General features: G+C 36.4%; 1 protein-coding gene across 1 annotated transcript in view; it reads right to left on the reverse strand.

Annotated features, from left to right (window-relative positions):
• Positions 1 to 702: 702 nt before the first annotated feature.
• The window catches only part of LOC126970249 (protein pellino), a 100,517-nt gene continuing 73,353 nt past the window's right edge, over positions 703 to 27,866 (reverse strand). The window contains exons 4-10 of the mRNA XM_050816068.1: positions 15,294 to 15,488; positions 12,360 to 12,539; positions 10,660 to 10,767; positions 9,958 to 10,114; positions 7,002 to 7,179; positions 5,498 to 5,641; positions 703 to 4,889 (exon numbers count right to left, since the gene is read on the reverse strand). Of these exons, the coding sequence (XP_050672025.1) occupies positions 5,515 to 5,641; positions 7,002 to 7,179; positions 9,958 to 10,114; positions 10,660 to 10,767; positions 12,360 to 12,539; positions 15,294 to 15,488 (945 nt within the window). The 3' untranslated portion in view covers positions 703 to 4,889; positions 5,498 to 5,514. The remainder of the gene's footprint in view (positions 4,890 to 5,497; positions 5,642 to 7,001; positions 7,180 to 9,957; positions 10,115 to 10,659; positions 10,768 to 12,359; positions 12,540 to 15,293; positions 15,489 to 27,866) is intronic.

The following is a 27,866-nucleotide window of genomic DNA, read 5'->3' on the forward strand; positions in this document are numbered from 1 at the left end:
CCCACTTTTTCTGTCGCATTGAAGGACTACGGTGAGTGTGCAATAAAACTACATATTCTATAGTTTGTTATGCTCGCTTGTATTAAATTGCTTGTTCCTTAAGATATGTGCGAAGGATGGTCCTAATGGGAAGTGATGGATGGTGATATGATGGTGAACGGGCGATACTTGTGGTGCCTGGACAATCCAGTCATTGGGAACTTATTTTTGTAACAATGTTTTAAATTTCTTTTGATTGTGTAGTTATTTTAATTTGATGAAATTCTCGCATAGTAACCTTTAATTATTTACAGTGTATGCGGATTTACGTATCAACTACTTACTTTCTTGAGTTTTAATATTATATTTAATTAACTTGAACAACAATAAGCCGAAACATTTGAGTACCATTGTTCAGAAAAAACAATTGATGATTGAATTTAAACTTTCGCCAACATTTAAAGATTGATAAAGACTGGCGATGACCTGCTCGACTTATGTGATTGATATAATGTCAGTAGTTTTTACGTTTTGTGTCTATTAAATAACGCTTCAAGGACTTAGTAGCGGCAGATTAAAATCCATCTTCCAAAAAGCTTCTCAACATATAATACGTCATCGAACTATCACTGTCACTGTCTCCACAAAACACACTTGATCACTTACGTATTGCGACGCCAACTGGAACATAACCCTAAGAAATGGGTAAAATAAAACAGCGCGTCAATTTTCTAACTCCAAAAGAGCATTTTATTAACCTAGCACTTATCATAGATAACCGTTAAGGCTAGCATTCAGTTCTTTTTACTTTAATGTTGTCGTGGTAAAGTATCTGATCGCAGAACTAGTCTTGTCTGAAGTTGTCAACAGGTGTTACGACTTGTGTTCATACCAGCGACAACAGTAGCTCTGTTAATTTTGGTGAATATAAACACTATAGACTTGTCAAGCTTTCATTAAACTGAGTATCTTCAATTATATACAACATAATAATGTTTTGCTTAAATTATATAAGGCATATTATGATATTATTCAGAATACTATTGTAAAGAACAAGTTAGTTAACGGTGGTTTTACATTATTCTGGCATTAAATAAAAGCCAAATAAATCGGATAGCAATCTGGTTTACTCTGGCATTAACCGGACACTCATGCAATATGCTAATCAAACATTAAATTAATCTCTACAGCATTGAAGCGCGAACCAGACAAATTTTAATCGAAGCTTAAGGAACACTAACTGACGTTACAAAACTACATCAAAAACGGATTATTACATATCTATTTATATATCGTTACTATCACCTTTTGCTTCCAACTTAAAAATAACTCATTCACACGTCGATCGGGTCAAGAAACGTAACAGTTCCTCTACTATTTTAACCGCCAGGTGCGCTGTTTGCCATACAAATACTTGACAAGTCACTTTGAGCCTTTCCGAGAGAGTAGGGGAGCTGATACGTTAAACACAAAAAAAAATATATATAATAATCATTACCTAAGCGGTTCTCAACTATCAACGAACTAATCTATAGTTATATTCGCGGTAAAGGCAATACGTGTACTACACAACTATGTGTTTCCAATTGTAGAAAAAACTATTCCATCAAATTCCATAAGCTATTCTACATCTATAAAACTTACATATTTATACAATTTAAACTACAGTAGCTTGAATACATCCGTGGAATTGTTGGACATCAATGAGATCCTCACTATATACTCTGTAGGTCGCGTCAACTCAAATTTATAAGGCTGAGTTTACACTTAGCGAACTTTACTGTAGTCCAGCAATTAATGTTCGCATACGCAATTAATATAATTCACAGCGAACGAACACGTATTCTGCTCGTATTGTCGAAAGATGCTCGCTTTCCCACAAAAAATAAACCAACAGCGAGCGAGCATTCGCACCGAGCGACGAACTACAACGAACATCATTCGTTTTGAGCCAGTGTTTGTTGTCTCATTGTAATAATTCTGTTTCTATTTAGACCATAGCCTCACGTAAGAACACTAGATCTGAATATTTTCTTCGAACAAATGACTTACTTAAACAGATCCGAATTTGCAAACAATAACACATATTAAATTCATTTACATCATTATACATCTTTTTCTCGTTTTATTTCTAGATAACTCCAAACTTGTACACCTCCGCTAAACTTCATACTTTTAAAACACTCCCTTTTTTAATTCATGATATAATTATAATATTGTATTACGATAATCTTAAATTAAATCATCTCTGTATGTACATAAAACAAACAGAAGTAAATAACACACGCATTTATATTGACTGTTATTTCTTTACATTATTCGACTAGTAATGCAAATGATGGAATATGGAAAAGGAGGGCAAACGAGCGCACGCATTACTTAGTGTTAAGTGATCACCGCAGCCCATATTCTCTTGCAACACCAGCGGAATCACAGGAGCGTTGCCGGCCTTTAAGAATATTCATCATCAGAACCAAGCGTCAGTTCTAATGAAATACAAATGATTTTTTTTTATAATTTAGATTTTAGATAATGCAACAAATGGTATTCATTAGTTTAACATTACAGCTGTTTTGTCTTTAATTAACGTCTTATTTGGAATTAAAGATGGCGCATAAGAGACAGTTTTAAGGCTAGTAACATTTGAGCAGTGCTTTCACAAATTTATTATTGTATCTCTGTGCCATTGGCTCGCTAAAACACTTATTCGTTTGTATATTATGTCATCTTTTTGTATAAATTCAAGTCAAATAACTATGGACGTGAAAAATTGTATGACGGTATAAAATTTGCATCTACCCTCCTTTCCACACAAGAACTATGTAACACCAAGTTTCTCCCGATCTAAACAAAGTTCAAAATCTGTTATCTGTAGGTTTGTTGCCTCTATGTTGCTCTATGTTTACATTTTGCGTTCAAACAAAGCATCTTCAAGTATTAGTAATTTAACTGTAACGTATTCGCGGATCGTGCTTACCGTACCATATATCACTTATCAACTAAAAAGTCACACGAAAACGATAAATAACCAAACATATATTTACATACAACGTCACCTAACCAATAATTGTTTTCACCGAACGCTGCGATCGTGTATCAATCTGTCGAGCAATATACAAAGCGTTATTTTATTCCAACTTATCTTACATTCGAGTTTACTTCAATAAATATTGTTTTTTTAAATACATCCGATTATATCTCCTATGTGGTCACGCTTGCACGATTATTTAATTAACTGACGGCCATTACGACTAACTTCTAATGGCCGTGAGTTATATATCCTGCTATATTAATATGATATCATTTACTAAAATTTCAAGTTCTGTGATATATCAACGTTTACTTCGTGACACATGTAAATATTTGTTTATTAGTACGGATTTTTGTATATTTTCAATATGTAATTAAGTATTAAAACATGGTGATATAATGGTATTATAGTCTGGTCGCCGATAAGAGAGAATTTCGGTCAGTGACCTATTAATACTTTCTCTGTCACTCTTATATAACCATCTTTTCGCCTCGCTCACACAGTGATCGTATAATCACGATATATCAATCAGTGTCGTCAAAACGTGCAAGCGTCATACATTGGATAAGATTTACATGTTCGATAATATATTGTGTAATACACATTATTAGATTTCTATTGTGAATCAAATTAATATACAAAACCTTTTATTTCACACCAATTTATATGCAGTAGTGTATATATTGATCCTATCATTTTATTTTTGAAATAATTTCTTAATAAGCATTGTAATTTTTAATTTTTTACGTGAATAATTTTGGTCTGATTGAAGTAGACAATTCACAAAAAAAATATTATTTAAAACTATATAATCGGTATATATCAAACTGATTAACACAGAAAATCAGAAAGTAGATATAGAAAAAAGTGAGAATTCATCAAAATATTGGAATATTAAACTGTAGTTAAAAATATATATACAAAAATTAAAGGCTTCCACTTAAAATGAAAAGAAATTGTAATGTTAATTGTTAGGTTAAATATAGACTGGTGAGAAATATAAAAAAAAATTGGTACCAATTAGTAATATTTTATGAGATATATTATCGTTAATGTTATGATCATTTGTGGAAACTGTGGTGGGTTTCTTTGTAGATCAGTGTGTTTAAAACTGTCATAAATACAGTTTTATTACATTAATTTAACTGTACTGCTTCAGTGCCCATTTTTAATAAATCAAATTCCTGATCGTTATAAAGTGGAAGCTATATGGTATGCGTCGACTCGCCCTAACCATTGCAACAGCATTTCATATACTTTTGTTTATATTACAATGTTTTTCTTTTTGACATATACTATATCAGTAATTAATTTTGATACTTTTAAAATAAACTTAACTTAAATGATTATATTATATCGCCATTTTAAGTCTTAATTATATTTCAGTCATAATTAGCAATAATTTATTTCATATGTTGGTAGTCAACCCCAGCAAGAATCTTAAGCAGAGTCGATGAATACTTAAAGAAAAAAAATTGCGTCTCACAATAAGAGGCGAGGCGTTATATCCTTTCGCTCACCGCTAAGTTCCTTAGCTGGTATATATATAAAGGAAAATGAGATAACTAACTACAATCAATTCTCAACCAATTAATTTGCCATTGCACGCCTGTTGCAATTAAGTTGAATGACATATTGTTTTCAAATTAATTCATCATATACATTTATTTACAATATTATTTGTTAAAGGCCAGTCGACGCGTACCCTTATAAATAAAGCATTGACTCAAAGACTAACAAATTGAGATTCCATAAGCTTGTAAGCTGTTAGTGGACACACTTATACTGCCTGTGACGTACTTATATATAACTAAGTCGACTTGGTAATTATTCGCTTAATCCTCTGTCAGTTAATCTTCTGCTAAGTACAACACGGGACCTGTAAAGTAAATAATATCCTTTAAATATGAAGAAAACACTAAATTTAATATAAATAATTGTTTACAACTTTTTTTTTTCACACAATTGATTCCTTTAGAATTCTTTTTGATGTCATTTCTAATATACTAGACACTACTACCGCTTCGGAATCAAATGGCGCTCTGAGAGAGAAGAAGCGGCGCAAGAAACTCTCCCAGTATTTTTTTGCGCTGGTGGTTCTGGTCAATCTTCAAAACGACTACACCTAAGCACATGTTATAGCGTGTGACGTTTACTTTCTTCTTTAATTAATGAAAACCACTAAAACTGTAAAGCAGATAGAATGGAAAATATCAATAAGTTCGTCAATTCTATTAAAACTTAATGAGTGTAATGCTTAAATCCCTAAAAAAAAGAACAAATGACGCAAACGTCAGAAAATCTTAGGAACCAACTTCAGCCTGTTACTTTTGTGTTACAGTGACGCACACGCATCTTAAAATTTCACTCTCATCATTTTTTCATAACGCGCCTAACAGAACAGAAGTATAACTTCATAAATATTTAAATTTAACTCTTGCGGTTGATGGGGTTGCGGGAATACAGACAGACGTGAGAAAGAGTTACCTGGTCGCGAGTAAGATTCAGTCGAGGTTGTCCTGGAAGATGAGGCGCACGTATCCGGGCGAGCCCTGCAGCGGCGCGGCGCAGAACGGGCAGATGGCGTGGAACCCGTTGGTGCCGTGGGGAATGTCCACACTCGCCCAGTACCTGCGGACAGACAGACGGAGTATCACGGGTTAACTTTAATCCTGCATATAATTTTCATTTATTAAACGAATGTGAAGGTCGCTTCCTATTCGGATTTCTATAAATATGAATTTATATTATATATAGCCACCTGGAGAGCAAAGCCAAATTGGCTTCGAAGAAGCTGGGCGTCATTAATAGAGCACGGCAATACTTCAAGCCGGCTACATTCTATCGCTCTACAAAGCGCAGGTCCGGCCACACATAGAGTATTGCTGTCACCTCTGGCCTGGCGCACCCCAGTATTAGCTCGATCCATTTAACCGAATTGTCGGAGACCCAGTGCTCTGTGAACGGCTGGATCACTAAGGCGTTGCGTCGCATACATAGAGCCGTCGCGTCATTATGTGTCTTCTACCGCATTTATCACGAGGAGTGTTCTGAAGAGCTGCTTAACCTGATTCCTGCCGCCGAATTCGACCTTCGCACGACACGCTGACACAAGGATATCATCCCCAACATCTGGATGTGTGGCGGTGCTCCACAGTGCGGTTTTCAAGGAGCTTTCTTCCACGTACTTCAAAGCTGTGGAATGAGCATCCTTGTGCGGTGTTTCCGGGACGATACGACAGGGGTACTTTCAAAAAAAGCGCGTACACCTTCCTTAAAGGCTGGCAACGCTCTTGTGATTCCTCTGGTGTTGCAAGAGAATGTGGGCGGCGGTGATCACTTAACACCAGGTGACCCGTACGCTCGTTGGTCCTGCTATTCCATAAAAAAAAAATTTTGTTACTGTTTCACGCCTTAACTACTCGACTGACATCACATGTTACACTAACACACACTTACATGAAAGGATACATTTTATTACAAATTTATTGAAATTCAGAGAAGGTGATACGAATATAGCGCGAAATTTTTAGTTTAATGCATTTCTTCATACAAACTCCTACTACAACATAACACGCTTCACTGTGAGTAAAATTCTTAATCATGTAACTGATGGTTGGACGTCAGGTGGAACAGGAATAGAACCTTTTCATACTAAGCTCTCTGGGACGTCATTTTGTAAACAGTACCTTTGGTTGGTGATTTTTGAATTGTATGTATGACGTTTCATAACGGTTTTTTTACAGTTTTGTTTCGGTCTAAAGGGCGCCGGAGCTAGTGAAATTATTGGGCAAATAAGACTTGACATCTTACGTTTCAAGGTGTCGGGCGCAGTTGTAGTGCCGCTCAGAATTTTTGAGTTTTTCAATAACCTTGAGCGGCACTGCATTGTAATGGTAAGGGCGTATAAATAACCATCAGCTGAAAGTCCTGCTCGTCTCGTCCCTCATTATCATAAATAAGCTACCATCGTAGTGTATTCCAGACTCACTTGACAGTGCGCTCGGAGGCCATGTGCCCGCACGGGTTGAACGCGTAGGTGGGCGGGCTGCAGTCCACGTAGAAGGCGGGCTCGATGCCCATACACAGGCGGCCCACGGGCCCGTCCGCCAGGCACATGGGGCAGCGGCGCACGCCCTCGCTGCCGTCCGCGCCCCACGTGTGCTCGCCTGACATCACGACTGTTACTGGTGTGGCCCCACTGGCGCCACGTACTTACTAATACAGGGTGGCGCAATAGAACGTGCATATTGCATCATCTTTTTTCGCGGGGTAGAAAGTGCGCGGGCGGGGGGAGTCTGCATCGTTGGGTAGGCGGACTCATAGAGTTTTAGTCACTATGAGTCACTTCGACGGGAAGCGTCGCGCATTTTACGAGAACTCTCGTTCATACATCGTGACTAAGCGTTTATATTGTTCTGAATATGGACTACGGCAAATTAGTGAAGCTCTGACTGCTAATTTAATTAAATATGGGTACAGCGTTTTGAAGAGACTGGTTCAACGTTTAAACCACAAGCAAAAGGTCGTCCAAGAACATCTAGGACCGACGACAATATTGAGAGAGTTATGCAGTCTGTACGAGGAGATCCACAAATGTCTACTCGCAAGAGATCCTCTGTCTTACACTTATCGAGACGAAGTTTGCAACGAATTTTAAACTTGGATCTTAAACTGCATCCTTACAAGCTGCAGTTAACACAAGAATTGAAAGTCTGACTTCGGAGCAAGGCTCGCATTTGCTAATGAAATGCGTAATCGATTTTCTAATTTTGACAATATCCTTTTCTCAGATGAGGCCCACTTCCATATCAATGGGTTCGTAAACCGTCAAAATTGTCGTTACTGGAACAGTGAGAATCCCAAACTCAAGCACCAGAAACCACTGCATAGTCCTAAAGTGACAGTTTGGGCAGCAATCTCTGGTAGAGGAATAATTGGACCGTTTTTCTTTGAAAATGCGTGGGGGCAAAACGTCACTGTTAATACCGAACGCAATGTTGCGATGTTGGAAGGTTTTTTGGCTCCAGAGCTTGAAAATTCAAGAATAGTGAATTCTAGGACTTGGTTTCAACAAAAGGAGCTACTTGACACATATCAAATGACTCCATGGCGGTTGTGAAACAGATGTTCCCTGGCAGACTGATTTCGAAGAGGTGATATGTCATGGCCCCCACGTAGTCCAGACGTGACGCCTCCTGACTTTTTTTTGTGGGGATACCTCAAGAACAAAGTCTACAGCAATAATCCGAAAAACATCGATCAGCTCAAGGAGAATATCTGTGGTGAAATGGCAGCAATGACACCAGCATTACTGAAGAAAGTTTTCAATAACTTCCGTTTGCGATTAGAGGAGTGTCGTCGTAGAGAGGGTCATCATTTAGACGATGTTATTTTTAAAAAATAAACTTCAGTTATTTCTTAATAATACCTCATTTTTATTTTAACTATACCTTTTGTATTTATTTTGTAATCAATATTTTAAATATGCACGTTCTATTGCGCCACCCTGTATATAACACCGCCAACTTAACTCAGACCTTATTATATATGAAAAGTACTCATCGTAATCACTAATGTTATTGATATGATATTTTAATGTAAGCTGCAGTTTGTGAATAAAACTTAAAGATTATTCAACCTGTAGATATCACATAGATATTAAAATCGTGAATTTATTTTTCTTTATTATTATTTTTGTATTTTTATTTTCACATTTACCTCTCATTATATAAATTTAACATTTACATAACTTTATTTAGCCTTTACTTATTATATAAATTTTTAGGACAGTTTTTGCAGGGCAGGGCAGGAGGTCGACAAAGGCCACGAGCGTATTGTGCTACGCAACAAGAACACTTGTGCGTCATATAAAGAATAAACGTTTTTAAGTTGACGAGTAAAATGAATATATAGAATTAGGATGAGGTGAGCGATATATGCTTTTATCTACACCCATGCTTTAAATCCTCTATTAAAGATTCTGAAACAGTTAGTTTATTGCCAACATTAAAACATCCAATGTTCTAATAACCATTACATCATCCAAAATAGTGTTGTAATGTTGTACTAAATTTCATAACATCACTCCTAATTTTTTTTTTCAAACCCTTCATGCTCAAAGAGTCTCAGCCACATTCTTCTTGATCGATGCGTGGTATCTGTATGAATTTCAAAAAAGAACATTTTCGTTTACTCGCGTTCCACACTACCAGAACGCCGTAAAAAAAAGTAGGTTATTCGAATCCCCGCCATTTTTCTTCGATATTTTTATTGTTTTGTTTACAAAAAATGAGCGTTTCATTTTAAACACTGCAAAAGAACTTTCTATACGAGTGAATTTTAATTATTGCACTATACAAAATGTAAATTACTACTAAAATAAATAATTGTTTCATTAATATTTAGTTTATTTGTATATAATCAGTAATGAATGATATTAGGTTACTACTAGGACTGGTGTTTTAATGTTAGCAGTAAGCTAACTGTTCCAGAATCTTTTAGAGGAATCATATTCTGGGTGTACATAAAGTCTTGTATGCAACTGTATAGCATAGCCTGTACTATGGGCACAAGACAACGATAATATGTTTAATACAATATACTTACTTAAACATTCATACATACATATAAACATCCATGTCTCGGAAATAAACATCTATATTCATCATATAAATAAATTTGCACCTACCAGGATTCGAACCCGAGACCTCTAGCTTAGTAGACAGGGTAACTAACCATTTGGCTATATGGGTCGCCATAGGAATAAGGTTCACAACGCATTAATTCAATGAAATGATCTGTAATTGCAACAAAATTAAGAATTAGCGATAAAAACATGCACAAATCGCTCAGAAATCTTTGCTGGCGCCACGAGACGCAGACTAGTTTTCGTCTCAGCTTCGCTTAGCCTAAACGTATGTTATTGTAACGAAGTGTTACGTTACCTTGTACATGGCCGCAGTTGAGATACACGTAGGGTTGGTTGAGGTCGTCGCGCACAGAGGACAGCTTGCGAGGTATCACCAGGGTATTGAGGCCTACCGGACACTGTGGTCTGCCGGCGTTCAGTTCGTCAACTAACGCCTCTAAGTCTCGTTTTGTCTGGAATAATAATGATTTTTGATCAGCAACACGGAAATTGCTCTCGAATAATGTTACAACTGGGCTAAATACAATTTATCATTAGTTGTAGTAGATTATATTTGACAAGTTACATTAGGTTCTAAATAATAAGTATCAAAAAAGCACGAAAATTATATTATTGTTCGTATTTTTTTTGTTGTTAGCGAGATTTGTAAACTATTAATTATATTATGAAATTTTGCAATTATTTTGATAAAATTATATTAAAAGAATATTTTAAGTTATTGTCTGAAAAGTTAACAAAAGTGTATATATATATATATATACTATGATTACTCTTAAATAATTATAGTATAAATCAGAAGAAAGCGCAATTATCCTACTTCGTTGTATGAGACCCTCGGCTTCGTCTCGGGCCTACAAACTACACCCTCGTAAGCATCCGACAACATTCGTCCCATGTCGACCATCTCTATTTAAACAAAATCCAATTATCCGAATGCAATGGTATATATATAGTAAAACCGTATGTGTCCCATCATATAAATATCAGTATTACTCACTGGTGAGTTTTTGAGTCCTTCAGCGCTCCGCCACAGCAGCGTCGCCCCACACAAATCAATCATAGTCCCGTCTCGTAGAACATTTGTTTCAGCCTGACACGGTAGTCCCTGTAACGTGGTAACGAACAGTCAATACATGATCGTAAATTATGATTACCTTATACATATAAATAGAAAAAACAAAGAAATAGTACGCAACTAGGTGGCGCTTTTCCCTCGAAAGAAATAGTGCCAATATCAATGCGTCAACAATTTCAGAGGCGCGAATAGTGACACTTTCCTCCCAGAAAACAGGGTAAAAAAGAGAGCTTTCTGCGATAATGTCGTAAAAAATATTATTTTAATGGCTCCTTAATGAGAATTTCATGCGCCGTTTATTCTCCCTCAGAAAGCGGTGGTAGTGCTTAAATCAACATTAAACCTAATTCCAAAGGAATTTATATTGAGAAAAGAAATGCTCTTGGCTCTTGTAATAGTATATGGCAGTACTGGACAACACAACTCAGCTCTACTTATAAATACAATCTTAACATATTAGAAGCTAGTGTATAGATAACATACTCCTCACGAGACATGCAACGCGAGTGGTGGTTAGTATAAAGTGTAATTGTGGTTATGTATGTAATCTCTGAAATAAACGTAAAATTTATCTTATTTGGATGCAGGGCCAAAGGTAATAAATTGTGTACTTAAATTGTATGCTTAAGGGCGCACCCTACCTCAAATTGCTTAGTAAGATATGGAACTGTATCAACAAATGTTTAAATTCAGAATATGATCTATCATGTAGTACCCATTATGTATATATTTAGTTACAATATATTCTTATGTAACGATACGACCTATATAATCACAAAATAAATCTCATTTTTGTTTAGTAGGTTGTCGTCACACCATGTTGAATTTTTCAGAAACCGTAATATAATATAAGGGAAACCGTTGTTATTGGCATTATTATTGTAAATTATTATTAATTATTTATGTAATCTGTAATATGCTGCTTTATTAATAGAAACAATCATGATTGTGATTCCAGTCGGTGCAATCATTTATTATTTATTTAAAGTATGGGTTTCGATTCACCCTTTAGCGTTAGTATATTATTACTAATTTAGGCTTGCGATTTTTTATTTTATCTCTCAAATATCGTTTTTTTGCAATCAAATTAAGCGGGTATTAATATATATTATATACTGCGATAAAGAAGCGACTGTGAACAAGAAGGTTTACTAATAGGCAACGCCATACCATCCCTAATGCGTGGGACTGGTGAAGATCATATAGTATCTAGGTTAAAATTAAAAAATACTAAAAAATACACTTTTATAGAAAATCCCACAAAAAAATAGAAGATGAATGGTACCAATAGTTATAAATATTTTATGAACAGATATGAGTAGAAAGGTTATTTTAATAATATTCTTGAAAAGCGCCCTACGCATTTTTTTACAAGATTTATTTTCTTTTTTTAGTGGGATTTTCTATAAAAGCGAATTTTTTTAGTTTTTTTTTTCAAACTATTATTTATTTTTCAATTTTTTAGTTTTTTTTTGTTATATTGAATTGTCATCGGGTCTTACTAAGCAAATTTCGAGTTAATCCGAAGTTTTGAAGGGGGTCATAATCATGTTCAAAGATTCCGTTACATACTAACATACGTATGAAGTTAATAAAAGCGGATTAAAAAGGATTTCCCTTACCTTTTGCTGTGCAGAGCGGCTCTCCCTGAGGGAGAACACGGCTCCGCCGACGGAGGTCTCGCGCCAGGGGCCGCACGTGGCGTCACCTCCGCAGAAGTCACCGCGAGGGTGCATGATGAGCACCCCGTTCGTCGTGAGCCCGTCGATCTCGTGATTCTCCGACCATTTCGTCGCTTTCTCCTGTAAATGATAGACAGGGATTTGCATTAGAATTCATTAAACTGCCAAGCACTTAGCTGCATGAAAGCAGTTTGTCTGGGGAGATGCGAAAGAGGACTGAAGATCAAACATTACATTTACACACGAATAAAAAATTTCTGCTTAGCGTTATAAAAACAAAACATGCCTGTGATTCTCTGGGACGACCGAAATCACTTGGTATAATGATTTAGCCCTCAGTGCAGTCTCAAGGAACTTTCTTCCACGCCCCATTAAACCATGGAAAAAGCTTCACAATACTTCCAAGTCTACATGGCGTATTAAGCTGGCCCATTTTCGGTAGGAGCATCTCTCATTTGATTCTGGATTGCACGTCTAGGTCAACCTACTACTACTATAAATCTACATTCGTCGAACCTCTCAACATGACCAAACCACCTGTACTCGCTTTATTTTAAATTAGGTATATAAAGCAAACCTCTAGAATCGAATATTAACGTATCCCCCTAAGTTATATTATGATTTAAAAGATGGGCTGAAAGTTTTATATCAGATCTTCTCCCCGTGTCATAGACCCTTTACAAACTTATGTAACTTCATGACGTTAACCAATTGCGGTTGCAATATGTTATACTATTGTCACACCCTATTTATTTTTATTTATTTATTTAAGATGTACCAACAATAACTCAACTTAACATTAACAATTGATTTGCACTTACATACTAATTCTAGGTTATTCTAATTAGGTACATTCAGCAATTTAATTATGAAAAAATTAAGTAACTTAGTAATTAATCTTAATTCTAGAAACTATACAATGTAAATAATTATAAAGTGGTAAGTGTGGAATTACAAATTATTACAATTAACAATCTAATACAAACTATTATCTACCGTGGTTGTTATTTTTTCTAAAACTTTATGGTAAATAAATATATTTCTATTCTATTTCTAATCATTTATTTACTCTGTACTACACTCTTCACAAAAAGTCATTGTCGAAAACTCATATACCTACGCTCCCATCGATGGGCTGTAAGCCTATCCTGAATTGGGAAGATCAGACCTAGCCAATCGACCACACTGGCCTAGGTCAACTCTACGGTCCATATTCTAGAAGGCGTCACTACGTAAACCACGGTCAACTGAATAGTTGTCACTGTCTAGATTACTATGCATAAAAGAGACAGAAACATGGATTGCGTGCATACTGGGACGATTTTTGAAACTTTTTGACCTACAATTCGAAATTGCAGAAGATCAATATTTATTACAAAGAAAGGTTCTACTGTACGACATGTTATGCGTGACAATGTTGCCACTTTTTCTATCTAAATAAAGCACATTGGCTGAAGATTGTTTTTTTCTTTTTATAAAAAATGTCCGACCTTATGCATGTACGTTTAAATAATTACCTTCAACCAAAATTCTTAAAACAAACTGGCAACTTTGAGCACTTACCTAACTGTCAGTAATGCACGACAACAATCGCTATTGTCAGTTCGGAAGCCATGATAAAGGTCTTTGTCAAGGAAGGTTCACTTACATTGTACTCGTCGCAACGATAAAAATCAACAAAGCAGACATTTTACTCAAGATAATAACGGCTTTCAATTTTAATATAAACTTGCTACATAATAACAGCTATTATATTAGTTAAAATTCAAGGTATCTCATTATTGTAATAATTGTTAATATTTGTATCCTCTTTGTCTGACGGCCATTGTGAGCGTATCTACTTATTTGGTTGTCACTTTTTAACGTTAGGAATTCAATTTCCTACGTACCAAATAGTTTAAATTTAAATTCCACTTTGAAAGCATCTATAGAAATTCAGAAATTAAGTGGCTCAGAGCGGAAAAGGACGAGCGGTAGAAACTTGGCGGGATTTAATCTTTTTTATAGTAAAATCCATCTTGTACCATCACAGAATTGAATATTGATTGATTTTCATTGAGAACAGAATCGGTGCTTCGGAGGAAACGTTTAGAAAATAGCAGATTCGAGAAGTGCAAGACGAGAAAAGCAAGGAGGAGGTGCACTGCATGCCCATTCCTAAATGCAGCGCTTCTTAGTATTCGTGATTGAAATTGTGCTCGACATTTTTATGCAAGTTATACCTCATTCATACCCCAGTAATTCTACAAACTTCGGCGCCCTTCATACCGAAAGAGAATATGCGTGCATATTACTAGATAGAAGGCGCTGTGGTACCCACCTAGCCGGGATATTTAACTCTTGGATTGTTGTAATGATTTATTCACTTTTTTTACCTATATATAGGTACTAGTGTATATTTGTTGGATCGCTTTGCATTGATAGATTTAAAACATTTAGTGAAATGATGAAGCTGTAAGAAATATATTTGTTTTTTGACAATAAGGGACGAGACGAGCAAGACGTTCAGCTGATGGTAATTGATACGTCCTGCCCATTAAAATGCAGTGGCTCTCAGGATTCTTGAAAAACCCAAAAATTCTAAGCGACACTACAATTGCTCTATTAGTCTCCCTGAGACACAAGATGTTAAGTCTCGTTTGCCCAGTAATTTCACTAGGTATGGCGCCCTTCTGACCGATACACAATAATGCTTGCACATTACTGCTTCGCGGCAGCAATTGACTCCGTTGTGGTACCCATAATCTTTGGCTGTGCCCGCATCCTGTGCAAAGGAAGTGCCAATGAGTTTTCTGCCGATTCTGTATAGTTTTGACATTCATAACTATAATTTTTTGACCTAAATCAATACATTTTGTTTTGACTTATACTTACACCGAGAAAGATATTTCTGGAAGAGTCGAATCCCGCCGCGTAGATGCGACAGTTGTTGACATCGTTCCGGTCGGATATGATGCGGCACGCGAACCGCGATATCGTACTCTGCAGCACCTTGGACTGTCCATTCTTGTCTCCGGCAACTGTGTCCATCACCACGAAGTCTATGGGGGGTTCTGATGAGCGACCGATCTGCAGAACAAATTGTGAAATTAAGTTAGTTTTAAATTCATGCCTGCAGCCCTATTACCAAAATCGAAATACGAAGTTTCGGTTGACAGATCCGTACATTTTCCTATTACGAAAGTGTTTCAGATCCGAAGATCGATACGAAGTTCGCGATTAGACATTTTGTCTTTCGTTTACCTTATTCCCAAATTCACTTGACATTTACAGTATCGTTGAGGAGGACAAACGAGCGTACGGATCACCTGGTGTTAAGTGATCACCGCCGCCCACAATATCTCATGCTTCACATTATTATGATCGTAACTACTTCACTTTTTATAGTTATGTCTATGGTTACGAAATGAAATCCGTCCGTACAGTCGGATCCGAAGTACTTTGGTAATAGGATTTAATTCAAAGTTCGTCGTTTTTTCGTTACGGACCGAAAATTCGGCTTTCGATTTTGCTGCATGCGTGCATAAACAACTAACAATTTACATTTTATAAATAAGGGCACATTGATCGATCCTTTACGTACTTTGTATCAGCACTACGAATGGCGATCTAACGCTAAGGATTAGGGGTACGACAACATTTCGCGTTTGGCAGGGGCGGATTCGCCGCGTCGTTGCGAAAGGAAGAGTACCAACGTCATGCCATATTTTTCGCTCAGTCAGTTTTTTTTATGTAAAGGGGGGGCAAACTCTGGCAAGTGGCTCACGTGATGGATGAATGGTGAAGCAACCGCCCGTTGACACCGCAACACTAGTGTTTAAGATGTTTTGCTGGCCTTTAAGTTGGAGTATGATCTAAGCTTGAAGGTCGTATCGGTTCGGGAAAATTGCAGCCGGTAATTGATTACACTAACTAGCTGTGCGAGGCAAAGAGCTTCTCGCATGTAGGTATGGAGAAACCGTCGAAGAATGTGGCCTGATGCTAAACGATATACCTGACAGAAAAGGGATTAAACAGAATGATGTACACTTTGCCGTATGAATTATTTAAGGCCTTACGGTTTTATTTTCCCACTCACATTTCACTTCAGGTTTTAACACGCTATGCGGATGGGACGTGAAGTACTTCTGATTGAAGGGACATGACGTCAATAAGATGGCGGCGTCTCCCAATTTCAACGCGCGGGGATTATGTTATAACAACTAATGATGATTTACTGGTTGTTTCCTTTACTTGTGCTGTGAGACCTGTGTGCTACTCGACTAGTTTGATGACAGGTTATGATTTTCCCGCATAGAATATTAGGTTTAAATGGCCGTAGGAATTTTAGTATTTTAGTGTTTCAAGGGATCGCGAACTTAAGTATTTGATGCTATTTTTTTTCTTACATATTCCTGTGAAATATAACCAAAAGTAATATACGACGAAGTTATCGTATATAGCTTCCCATTTTTAGAGGTGTGGTTAGTAGTTATGTAACTTATTCAAGTAGGCTAACGCCTACTTTTGCGGAAATCCATAATTACCCAAATGTTTTGAGTTTTCTTGAGTGTTAATTCCGCCAATATTCGTCTTCAAACAAGTCGACACGTGTTTTGGACGAGACTCAGTCTCGTGCCAGAGATTGGCGAGCCAATATGAAGCCTGAGGATGCTTCGTGTAGAGGCGAAACACATGTCGAATTGTTTGAAGACGTATATTGGTGGAATTAACACTCAAGGAAACCCAAATATTTGGATTGTATTAATGTACCTAAAGCAGTATATAATACTGCGTATCTACCGCCTCGCTTCGCTTCCCACGTCCATCAAACACAGTCCACCAACGATACGAAAACAAGTAACATTTCTTAATATTCGAGCAGCGGCTCAGATGATCGAGGAGTGTGAAGGTTGCGTTGCGTCACCAGTTCCGCTCAACGGCGCCCGTGCCGCTCTGATAGTCTCCGGGAGACTAGATCCGAGGGGATTCGACGATGTCCGAATGTCTTAAACCTTGACTGATTTGTAATAGAACGTAGTTTTAAATTATGACGACCTCATAGCCTAGTGATTAGCAACCCTGACCGCTGAGCTAGGGGCCATGGGTTCGAATCCCGGTAAGAGCAAACATTTGTATGTGAGTTTTCTTTAGTATTAATTATATAATATATATATAGAAAATTTTAAATTAGTGTTAAAGAAATACAAATATTGGCGGAATTAACACTAATGAAAACTCAAAACATTTGGATAAATATGGATTTCCGCAAAGTAACGCCTACTTCAACAGATTTTCTGAAATATGAATGTTTGTTTCGAATATCTTATCTTAATATATATATATATATATAAATCCAGTGTCCCCATGTTTGTTTCCAGTGAACTCCTATTTTTTTGGGGATTATTCATGAAGAGCAGTTTAGTGCATCTTGAGAAATATAATAGTTTTTATTTCGATTTGGGACCCATAATTATTTTTATTTCCAATGTTTGGAATGGTCCGTTGTGGAATGAGCTTCCTTGTGCGGTGTTTCCTGGACGACACGACATGGGTTCATCCAAAAAAAGCGAGTAGGTACACCTTCCTTAAGACCAGCAACAAGGGGCGTGCATTGGTTTTCTAGCAAGGTAGGCACTCTAGATGCCTAATGGCCTATATGGTATGCACGCTCCTGTGATTCCTCTGGTGTTGCAAGAGAATGTGGGCGGCGTTGATCACTTAACACCAGGTGACCCGTGCGCTCCTTTGTCTTCCTGTTCCATAAAATAAAAAAAAAGTTAGAAGAACATAGAGATGAAAAAAACTGGTGACGTTTTGTTACGACTTGGCGAATTATATATATGCCTAGAGTTTTATATAATTTAAGTATACTGCGATAACGTATGCAAAAGAAAATAATGGCTAAGTTAGCTACACTTTAAAATAATTATATTTTTTGTTTATATTATTGAATCATAATTTTATAATGTAAGTAATATGTAACGTAAAAAAATTATATTTACTGTTGTTTGTGAATTGAATTGTGCTTTGCAACTACCAATTATAAGAACTATGTTAAGTAATGCAAATATAAAAAATTTGATTTACCTGATAAAACAACAGCACGGCTAAATAACTCACTATAACAGTGTTCTGAAGAATTGAGATAACGACGTACACAATTAACTTAATTAATTAATGGATCTTTAAAATTGTTTTCCATTTAAATTTTTACGACTATCTCAAAGATACATTATTATCACCTTCATCAAGTGATAATTTGTATCTAGAAGCCCATTATGGGCAAAAATATGGCTCCATCCCGCTGCTAATTGGTTTATCTTCGAGTTATATTTAGATGTATGAAGAAGGTTCGTAGTAGCATTCTAATTTTAATTATCACGAACAAACCTACCTTCCGAATAATATTACTAAAGACAAAAACTAGATGCATATTGTAACAAGGAGTTCTTACTCGTATATAAGAACTCTTTTGTTCTATGGTTGGCCGTCAAGCTAAAGAACAGAAAATGATTCAAATATAAAATATTGACGCGGATGAGATAATAATCGAATAGAAGAAGAGATTAGAGAATGAAGTAAAGTAAGAACGGTTGGCCCTCGGCTTAATATTTTGTATTAAGTAGTGTAATATATTATAAAAGATAGAAAAAGTATAAAGTTATATACGTATTAAAAGAAGAAGAATGTTTTATTGTACAACGATCCCGCGTGTGAGGGAGGACCCACGCGCTACAATTATTTTGTTAAACCTTCTATGCGAGCAGCCTGTGGGTCAGATATACTCAAAGAACAAGTTTAAGGTTGATGTTGCGGCTGCCCCGCTTTTGCAGTGCTTGGGCAATCTTCGCAAATGCGAGGGTTCCATGCCATCCAACGCAAAAGAACCGCGTCATTGCTGAGGAGGTTGCGGGTTAGCCCTAAATTCATTCTGCAAACCATAATTAGTCATAACATGCAAAAGGCATGCGGCTTCATGTGCCAGTTTAATTATAATTATATTCTAACATAAATTATTAAGGACATTTTACATAGAAATGGCTTCGAAAGGCTGTCATAGTAATTGCAACGACAGCCTCGACTAAACGCACGGCCGTAACGCGTCGATGGTTTAAGGCCATCCTTATCTACGCCGTCTCTATTCTTTATATAGCACGACGTAAAACATTACGATCTTTTGTTTTGTATTGCGGAAGAGCAACGGTATGTGTATGCGTTCGTATGGGGGCAAGAACCTATTAAAAATACGCTTCCTGTTAGGTCTGTTGATGGTAACGTGCCTACGTAAGTTTTTTTTAAAGAAAATAAGGGACGAGTCGAGCAGGACATTCAGTTGATGGTAATTTATACGCCATGCCGATTACAATGCCATACCGCTCAGTATTCTTGAAAAACACAAACATTCTGAGCGTCACTAGAATTGCGCTCGTCACCTTGAGACAAAAGATGTAATGTCTCATTTGCCCAATAATTTTCTGACCGACACACAATAATGCTTACACATTACTAAAATTTATTGAAGTTGGCGTTACTTTGCGGAAATCCATAATTATACGAATGATTTAAGTTTTCCTTTTTTTTTTATGACCAGCGTACGGGTCACCTGGTGTTAAGTGATCACCGCCGCCCACATTCTCTTGCAATACCAGAGGAATCACAAGAGCGTTGCCGGCCTTTAAGGAAGGTGTACGCACTTTTTTTGAAGGTACCGATGTCGTATTGTCTTTTATTATTTCTTTAGTGTTAATTCCGCACGTCTGCAAATCGCAAATCTGGCACGAGACTCACGAGATGTCTCTGACGAGATTTTGGTGAGACAACACGTCCTGAGGATGCCTCGTGTAGAGGCGAAACACGTGTCGAATTGTTTGAAAACAAATATTGGCGGAATTAATACTAAAGAAAACTTAAATCATTTGTATACTTACACATTACTGCTTCACGGCAGTAATAGGCGCCGTTGTGGTACTCATAGTTTAGCCGGCATCAGGAGCCACCCATCTTGCTTGTATGTTTTCACCAACTTAAAAACTATAGAAGTGTATTAAAATAAGCTTAGATTTATAACTCTCTCTAAGTTTTCAAATGTGAAGTTTTTATAAATCGAATAATAAATTATTCTGTAGCTAGTTTTTTCTGCGCACTAAGTTAATACGTTCTGGTAAACCCGATGAAGTCACGCTACGGTGAAACATGCAAACCGATTTATAACTCCGAATACATCAATATCGATAAGCTGAATAAGACACGGGCTGTGGATTATTATATATATATATATAGAATTTTATATAAGATATAAAATTGTTTTTTTCGTCCATTTTCCAGAATTGTCCCTGATCATATGACCTGTCCATCGCCATTTTTGCTGTTTAATAATTTTGCTTACATTTTTAAATTTTATTTTTTCTTTTATGTCCTGCAGCTTCATTCTGTCTCTTAATCTAACACCTAGGACGCTTCTTTCCATAGAATTTTGGCAAGTTTTTAGAGTTGTGAGATTTTTCTCGGTTAGGGCCCATGTTTGTGATCCATAAGTTAAACATGGTAGTATGCAAGCATTAAAAACCTTTCTTTTGTCCTTAATGAGAATATGCTTGTTCTTCATCACTTCGCTGAGCGACCAATATCTTTTCCAGGAGTTCGTGACCCTTCTATCGATTTCTTTTGTCATACAGTCTTTGATTGATAATAAATGCCCCAGGTAAATTGTTGTAGCATATATATGCTCTTGTTTCTTTGAAGACTCAGAAAATAGTACTATATCGTCCGCAAATCGTAGATGGTTTACTTTTTCCCCATTTATATTAAGTCCCTCACTTTCCCATTCAAGATTTCTGAATATCATTTCTAATACTGCTGAGAATAGTTTGGGAGATATAGGATCTCCCTGTCTGACTCCTCTTTCTATTGGGAACTCGCTGCTGGCCTTATCCAATTTTATTCGAGCTGTGCTTTTGGAGTATATATTCTTTAAAATATTTATTATTTTTCCATGAACTCCTTGAACTTCAAGAGAGTTCCAAATTGCATCATGTTCTAGCGAGTCAAAAGCTTTGTTGTAGTCGACAAAACCTAGATAATATACACAGTTGTACTCTTTAAATTTTTCTAATATTTGTTTTACCGTGTGTATATGGTCTACAGTCGAGAATTTTGTCCTGAAGCCTGCCTGCTCTTTGGGTTGGTTCTCGGCTAATACCTTAGAGATTCTTGATAGTAATATCTTGGAGAAAATTTTATATATGTTTGCCATCAAACTTATCGGTCTATAGTTTCCAATATCGTTTTTGTCACCTTTTTTATAAATTAGTACTATAGTTGATTTAGTCCAGTCTGCCGGAATGCTTTCAGTTTTCAGGATTTGATTAAATATCGTATACTCGTTGGCAGTTGGCAGCTCACCCCGCTGTCAAGTGCTTGCTAGTAAATGTCAATGCTAGCTGACAGCAGCGGTTGGTGATTATTGATGATTCATGAATAATAATCTAGAAAATTGCATAATAGTGATTTTTTTATCGTGGTTTGAATGAAGTTTCTCTTGTTTAAACTAGTGAATTTAATAGCAATTCAATGGATTGGCACTTGCACTACTTGTTTTAACATAAATCACAGGTTTAAAAGTACTTTTAACCACTTTTTACTATTTAAAACTATTAGAGCTTCAATGTTAAATCTTGACACTTTGACAACCAAAACTTATATAAGATATATATATATTATTATAGTTAAACATGTAAAAATATCAGAACAACAACAAAAAACACATCTTCAGCTCAATTCTGAAAATTGTTTAACAAATATAATATTACATCAGGGTGTTTTGAATGCAAAAAGATCAGAACGTGCCTGAGTCGGTAAAACGGAGATTGCTTCGATGAACACGCAAACTTGGTGCGATAAGATACAGATTGAAATGTAAATATATTTAAATGTAAGTCACTCGGGAAATTGCCAATTTACTAAAAAAAAAAAAAACAATTATATAATCAGTTACCAGTGGGAGGCTCCTTTTCACAGGATGCCGGCTAGATTATGGGTACCACAACGGCGCCTATTTCCGCCGTAAAGCATTAATGTGTAAACATTAGTGTGTTTCGGTCTGAAGAGCGCCATAACTAGTAAATACTGGGCAAATGAGGCTTAAAATCTTATGTCTCAAGGTGACGAGCGCAATTGTAGTGCCTCTCAGAAATTTGCGTTTTTCAAGAATCCTGAGCGGCACTGCAATGTAATGGGCAGGGCGTATCAATTGCCATCAGCTGAAGTACTGCTCGTCTCGTCCCTTACTTTCATAAAAAAAAAGGTTTTAATGTAATAGACTTACATAATATAATCCAATGATAATAAAAGATGACTAGTTCATTTCTTAAAAAGTATTATCAAGATGCATCTATTGCAGAGTAATGAATAGTTACAAAGTTATAAAGTATGCCATAATATCAGAGCATAAGTGTAAATATCCATTTATCTTGTTAGAATAACGAAAATTATATATACATTAATTGAGTACATAGTCTATTCAGACATTTCATTCATAAACACAATATGATATTAATAAATACCATTGAAATCCAAGCAAGAAGGTAATAAAAATCTTATCAGTGCTAATTCCTTACAGGACTAGCTCTCGTTCCAGAATTCGGCGATTTAGCATTTCCTGAAGATGCCTCGTGTCTATTTTGTTAAAGACAAATCTAAGATTATTAAATCAGAATGTGTCTTTCGCCTTCTATATAATGCGCTAGTTCGCAGTAAATTAGAAGCAAGCTCATGTCCATGTGTTTGGAACCCCCATTATTCCACCTATGACAGGCTACTTGAAAAGGTACAAAAAACTATTCTCAGGTTTGTGTACAAACATAACTTTGGATACTACCCATTCATGTATCCTACAGCATTCCTCCTGGGCTGCCTTAGTTACAACTCGCTCAAAGGAGAGGAGAGCAAATGATCAATTAGTCATGGTATGCAAAATAATCCGAGTTCTGATTGATTCTCCGCATCTACATGATCAGCTGGCCAGGCTCTATACTCCAGACAACTATTACCGATCCCGGAAGCACAGTCTCCTTGCTGTCCCTTTCTGTCGGACGGTTGCACGGGCTAGCTCCCCCCTCAATGAGCTACTGGAAGCCTTTTCTGACTTTATCGGAATTAACACGCAAGAAACTTTGGATAATTATGGATTTTCGCAAAATAAAGCTTAATTCAATAAACTTCCTTGCGGGACGACTGTCGCTCAATATACTATATATTAATTCATTTTCTTTACAGCCGACGACCTGTATAGCCGAGTGGTTACCGATCCTACCTACTAAGCTAGAGGTCCCGGGTTCGAATCCCGGTAGGTGAAAGCATTTATATGATGAATAAGGATGTTTTTTTACCGAATCATGGATGTTTAAATGTATTTATGTATGTTTATATGAATTTATGTATGTTTAAGACAGTATATTGTATTAAATATATCATTGTCTTGTAACCCATAACACAGGCTATATTATATGCTTAACTTGGGGCAAGATAATTTGTGTAAAAAGTGTGTCAATATTATATTATTATATTATATTATTCGGAAAACTTACAGTATAGTAATTACCCTTTAAGTTTAAAATAATATTAAGGAAGTATTTATTAAATACTGTTAGGTTCTATATATATCTTACATTGCTATGTATACGCTTGCAACGCTGCGGATATTGAGGAACTTGTGCAGAATGACAGCAATTCGAATAACCTGATACCTCTTAGGAAAATTGATCGCCACATGTTTAATTTAAAAAAAAAAACAGCACTTTTGTTAAAAAAAATATTACCATTGCCAGACAAATAAGCTATTGACCAGAGGAGACCAATCCTTAATCTATGGTCGTGACATGTTTCAACTTGCAGTTTGTTAACCGACTTCAAAAAAGGAGCAGGTTCTCAATTCGTCGGTGTTTTTTGTATGTTTGTTACCTCACAACTTTCGACTGGGTGAACCGATTTTGATGGTTCTTTTTTTATTTGAAAGCTGGTGATTCCCATGTCCAAATCTGACAGGCACGAGTAAACCATAAAAGTGTTAAATTTGCTATACGTATGTGGATGATAAATTTAAAATAACTCAATATCGCGCCAACCGATTTCGATGATTTTTTTAATGGAAAGGATATTATACTTCAAAGATAGTTTGGTGAGAGTTTGGTTAAGATCTGATTACAGAATCCACGACAAAGTAACGGAACTCTTCAATTCTTAGGAGCAAATTAAATTTTTAACTTTTTTTTAAATTTTACGAATGCCCAAAATATAACTCGATCGGCGACTACTAAAACAATCAAACAAACGGAAGCACCTACCAATAACTAAACCCAACAGTTCGCTGACGGATGTCATAAAAAAAACAAAAACGTGACAATAATTAAGCACGCGAAATGCTCAAGTCGACTGTTCGCGTCATTTGCGCATGACAAATCGAAGTAACGGTTCACCCACATTTTTCACAAGAAACAAGGTTACTCCGTCGCGTTCAACTTCCGAAATTGAACGATGCTAATTTAACCAGTATTCCTTTGAGTGTAAAGATTCTATTGTTGTGCAGTAAACACAGTTACTTGGCAGTAATTGATGGTTACTCCTACATTTTACATACATACTAATCCTGGTCAATTTAAATGTAGTTTTTTGGTCATTAACCTTAATACTCGTTAAGGCTATCTGCTATGACCACCTGATTGTAAGGTTACCAACTCTTTGTCGATCAATAATAGTAGTTAAAAATTGTTAACCTAAAAAAATAGTAGATTTTTTTATGATAATAAGGGACGAGACGAGCACGTTCAGCTGATCGTAATTGATACGCCCAGCTCATTACAATGCAGTGCCGCTTAGGAATATTGAAAAACCCAAAAACTCTGAGCGGCACTACAACTTTGCTTGTTACCTTCGAGACATAAGATGTTAAGTCTCATTTGCCCAGTACTTTAACTAGCTACGGCGCCCTTCAAGCCGTAACATAGTAATGCTTACACATTACTGCTTAACGGCAGAAATCGGCGCCGATAAGTAAAAGATAAGATAACGAAAAGATGAAAAAAAATAGTAGGTTCCAAAAATAGTACATACTTTATTTCTTATAAGAATATTTTTTTGCTACTTTAAGATTTAGGCTGGCTCTATTGCGCTCACCTCGCCATTTGTTATATTACAGAAATGAGAAAATATACGCTCTGTATAAGCTGTTGTTGCCTGAATTGAGAAAAAAAATTATACTATGTTAAAAATTTTTGTGCAATCTTCATCACTGAGAACTTGCCATTTTCCATCTGTAGTATTGTCTACTATAGTACTACTATTATTATTAAAAGGTATAAAAAGGCATTTATTTTCTCAAAACTGATTCCTTTAAAATTCTCTTTGATATCATTTCTAATATACTAGATACCACTACCGCTGCGGAAACCAATGGCACTCTGAGAGAGAAGAAGCGGCGCAAGAAACTCTCAGCATTATTTTTTGCGCTCTTTTTAATAAAAATATACAATATTGTACTGTCATTGCTATTGCTATCAAATAATCATAATCTATCCAGGCTGTCCGATCACTTAGATATTCAACTCTTCAGTAATAGCTTTTGTGGAGGAGATAGAAATATAGTTTCACCTGCTATATACTTTTTTTAGTAATATAGTAGTCGAACCTCATAATATACAGTAGGTAGTATTATATAGTAGGGCTGGCAACTTTACCTCATTATGCGTACATATCTATGAGAACGAAAAGTAAAAAACGGCGTATGTTTAAGACCACTCATCAAAGTGAGTTTAATAATATGAGCTTAGATCAGTGGTCGGGAAACTTTTTGGGAGGCAATTGTAAACATTACAACAATTTAAAAAAAATTGGGAGCCAATTCTGCTTGTTTAGTAATTTTTTATTTCACTAAATAAGAAGTACACTAAGGGTATGTTCTGATATGCACTGCGACCACTGTACAGTGTGACGTCTATTTAGTATACTGTGAAGCCGTTCCTTTATAGCCAGTTATATAGGTTACTATTTAAAACGGAACGCAATCCCGTATACTGTCAGCCGCATTTTTTGATGCAGCATTCAAATGAGTGTTTTAAAGTTTTCTAGTTCATTAAAAAAAACTGTTGTTGGAGTAGGTACTTTCAAATTAAAAATATTTGGGATTAAACTGTAGGTATTGTTTATAAAACGTTAGGCACTCGAGTGGGTTTGACTGATCACGTGATCAAAGCACTGCGAGAAAACGCCAGTGCTCACAGTAGAATATGGCGGCGATTTATGACGTCATTTATTTCCCTAGGGTACTGCGGCAGTATACTGGCAGTCCACAACGGAACGAATTTTTCTACAGTAAAAGCACTGTGCAGTGCTCGCTGTGCAAATCGGAACATACCCTAAATAAAACTAAATGTGCTCGCATCTCCTTGGAATGTAGAGTCAGATTTGAATGTTGTTGTTTTTAATGTTAGGTAAGCATGATTCCAAGTTCTCATCAATAAGACGACTTCTCAGTTAACTCTTGATAATGTTTATGCTTGAAAAAGATTTTTCGCAGAAATATGTAAAACCGAAAATGGAAAGAACAAAAACGCTTTTTCAGCTGATCGTAAGAGTCAGTAGCGTTAAAAATGATCATGTCATGTTTACCAGTGGGAGGCTCCTTTGCACAGGCAGCCAGCTAGATTATGGGTACCACAACGGCGGCTATTTCTTCCGTGAAGCAGTTATGAGTAAACATTACTGTGTTACGGTCTGAAGGGCGCCGTAGCTAGTGAAATACCTGGGCAAATGAGTAATATTACTGTATTGTAAATAAGGGACGATACGAGCACGACGCTCAGCTGATGGTAATTGATACGCCCCACCCAGTACAATGAAGTGCCACTCAGGATTCTTGAAAAACCCAAAATTTCTGAGCGGCACTACAATTGCGCTCGCCTCCTTGAGACATTAGATGTTAAGTTTCATTTGCCCAGTAATTTCACTAGCTACGGCGCCCTTCAGACCGTAACACAGTAATGCTTACACTTTACTGATTCACGGCAGAAATAGGCGCCATTGTCGTACCCATAATCTGGCCGGCATCCTGTGCAAAGGAGCCTCCCATTGGTAAACTTATTAACTTTTCCTCATGCTCCCATTAAGTCATCTTCTTGTCTTCCACCTCTCTTCTTCAACATTTAAACTTCGATCGGCTCACCCGGCCTACAACCAACAAGCGAGTGAAATAATGATCTGTTTCATCCTATTATTCTTAGTACTATTAAAGTCACTTCTTTCTAAATGAACAATATTGTCCTACAATCTATTCTGTTACTCGAACTGAAAACGGACATAAGAATCCTCTTAAACAAATTCTTTAGAATAACATCTTACAATTCTAAGCAACCTTTTAACGCTGATACATAAATAGATGAGATTTCTCGCCACGGTCGCATTTCGTTAAGGCGC

This window comes from Leptidea sinapis, chromosome 20, assembly GCF_905404315.1.
Source record: "Leptidea sinapis chromosome 20, ilLepSina1.1, whole genome shotgun sequence".
Taxonomy (NCBI): Eukaryota; Metazoa; Arthropoda; class Insecta; order Lepidoptera; family Pieridae; genus Leptidea; species Leptidea sinapis.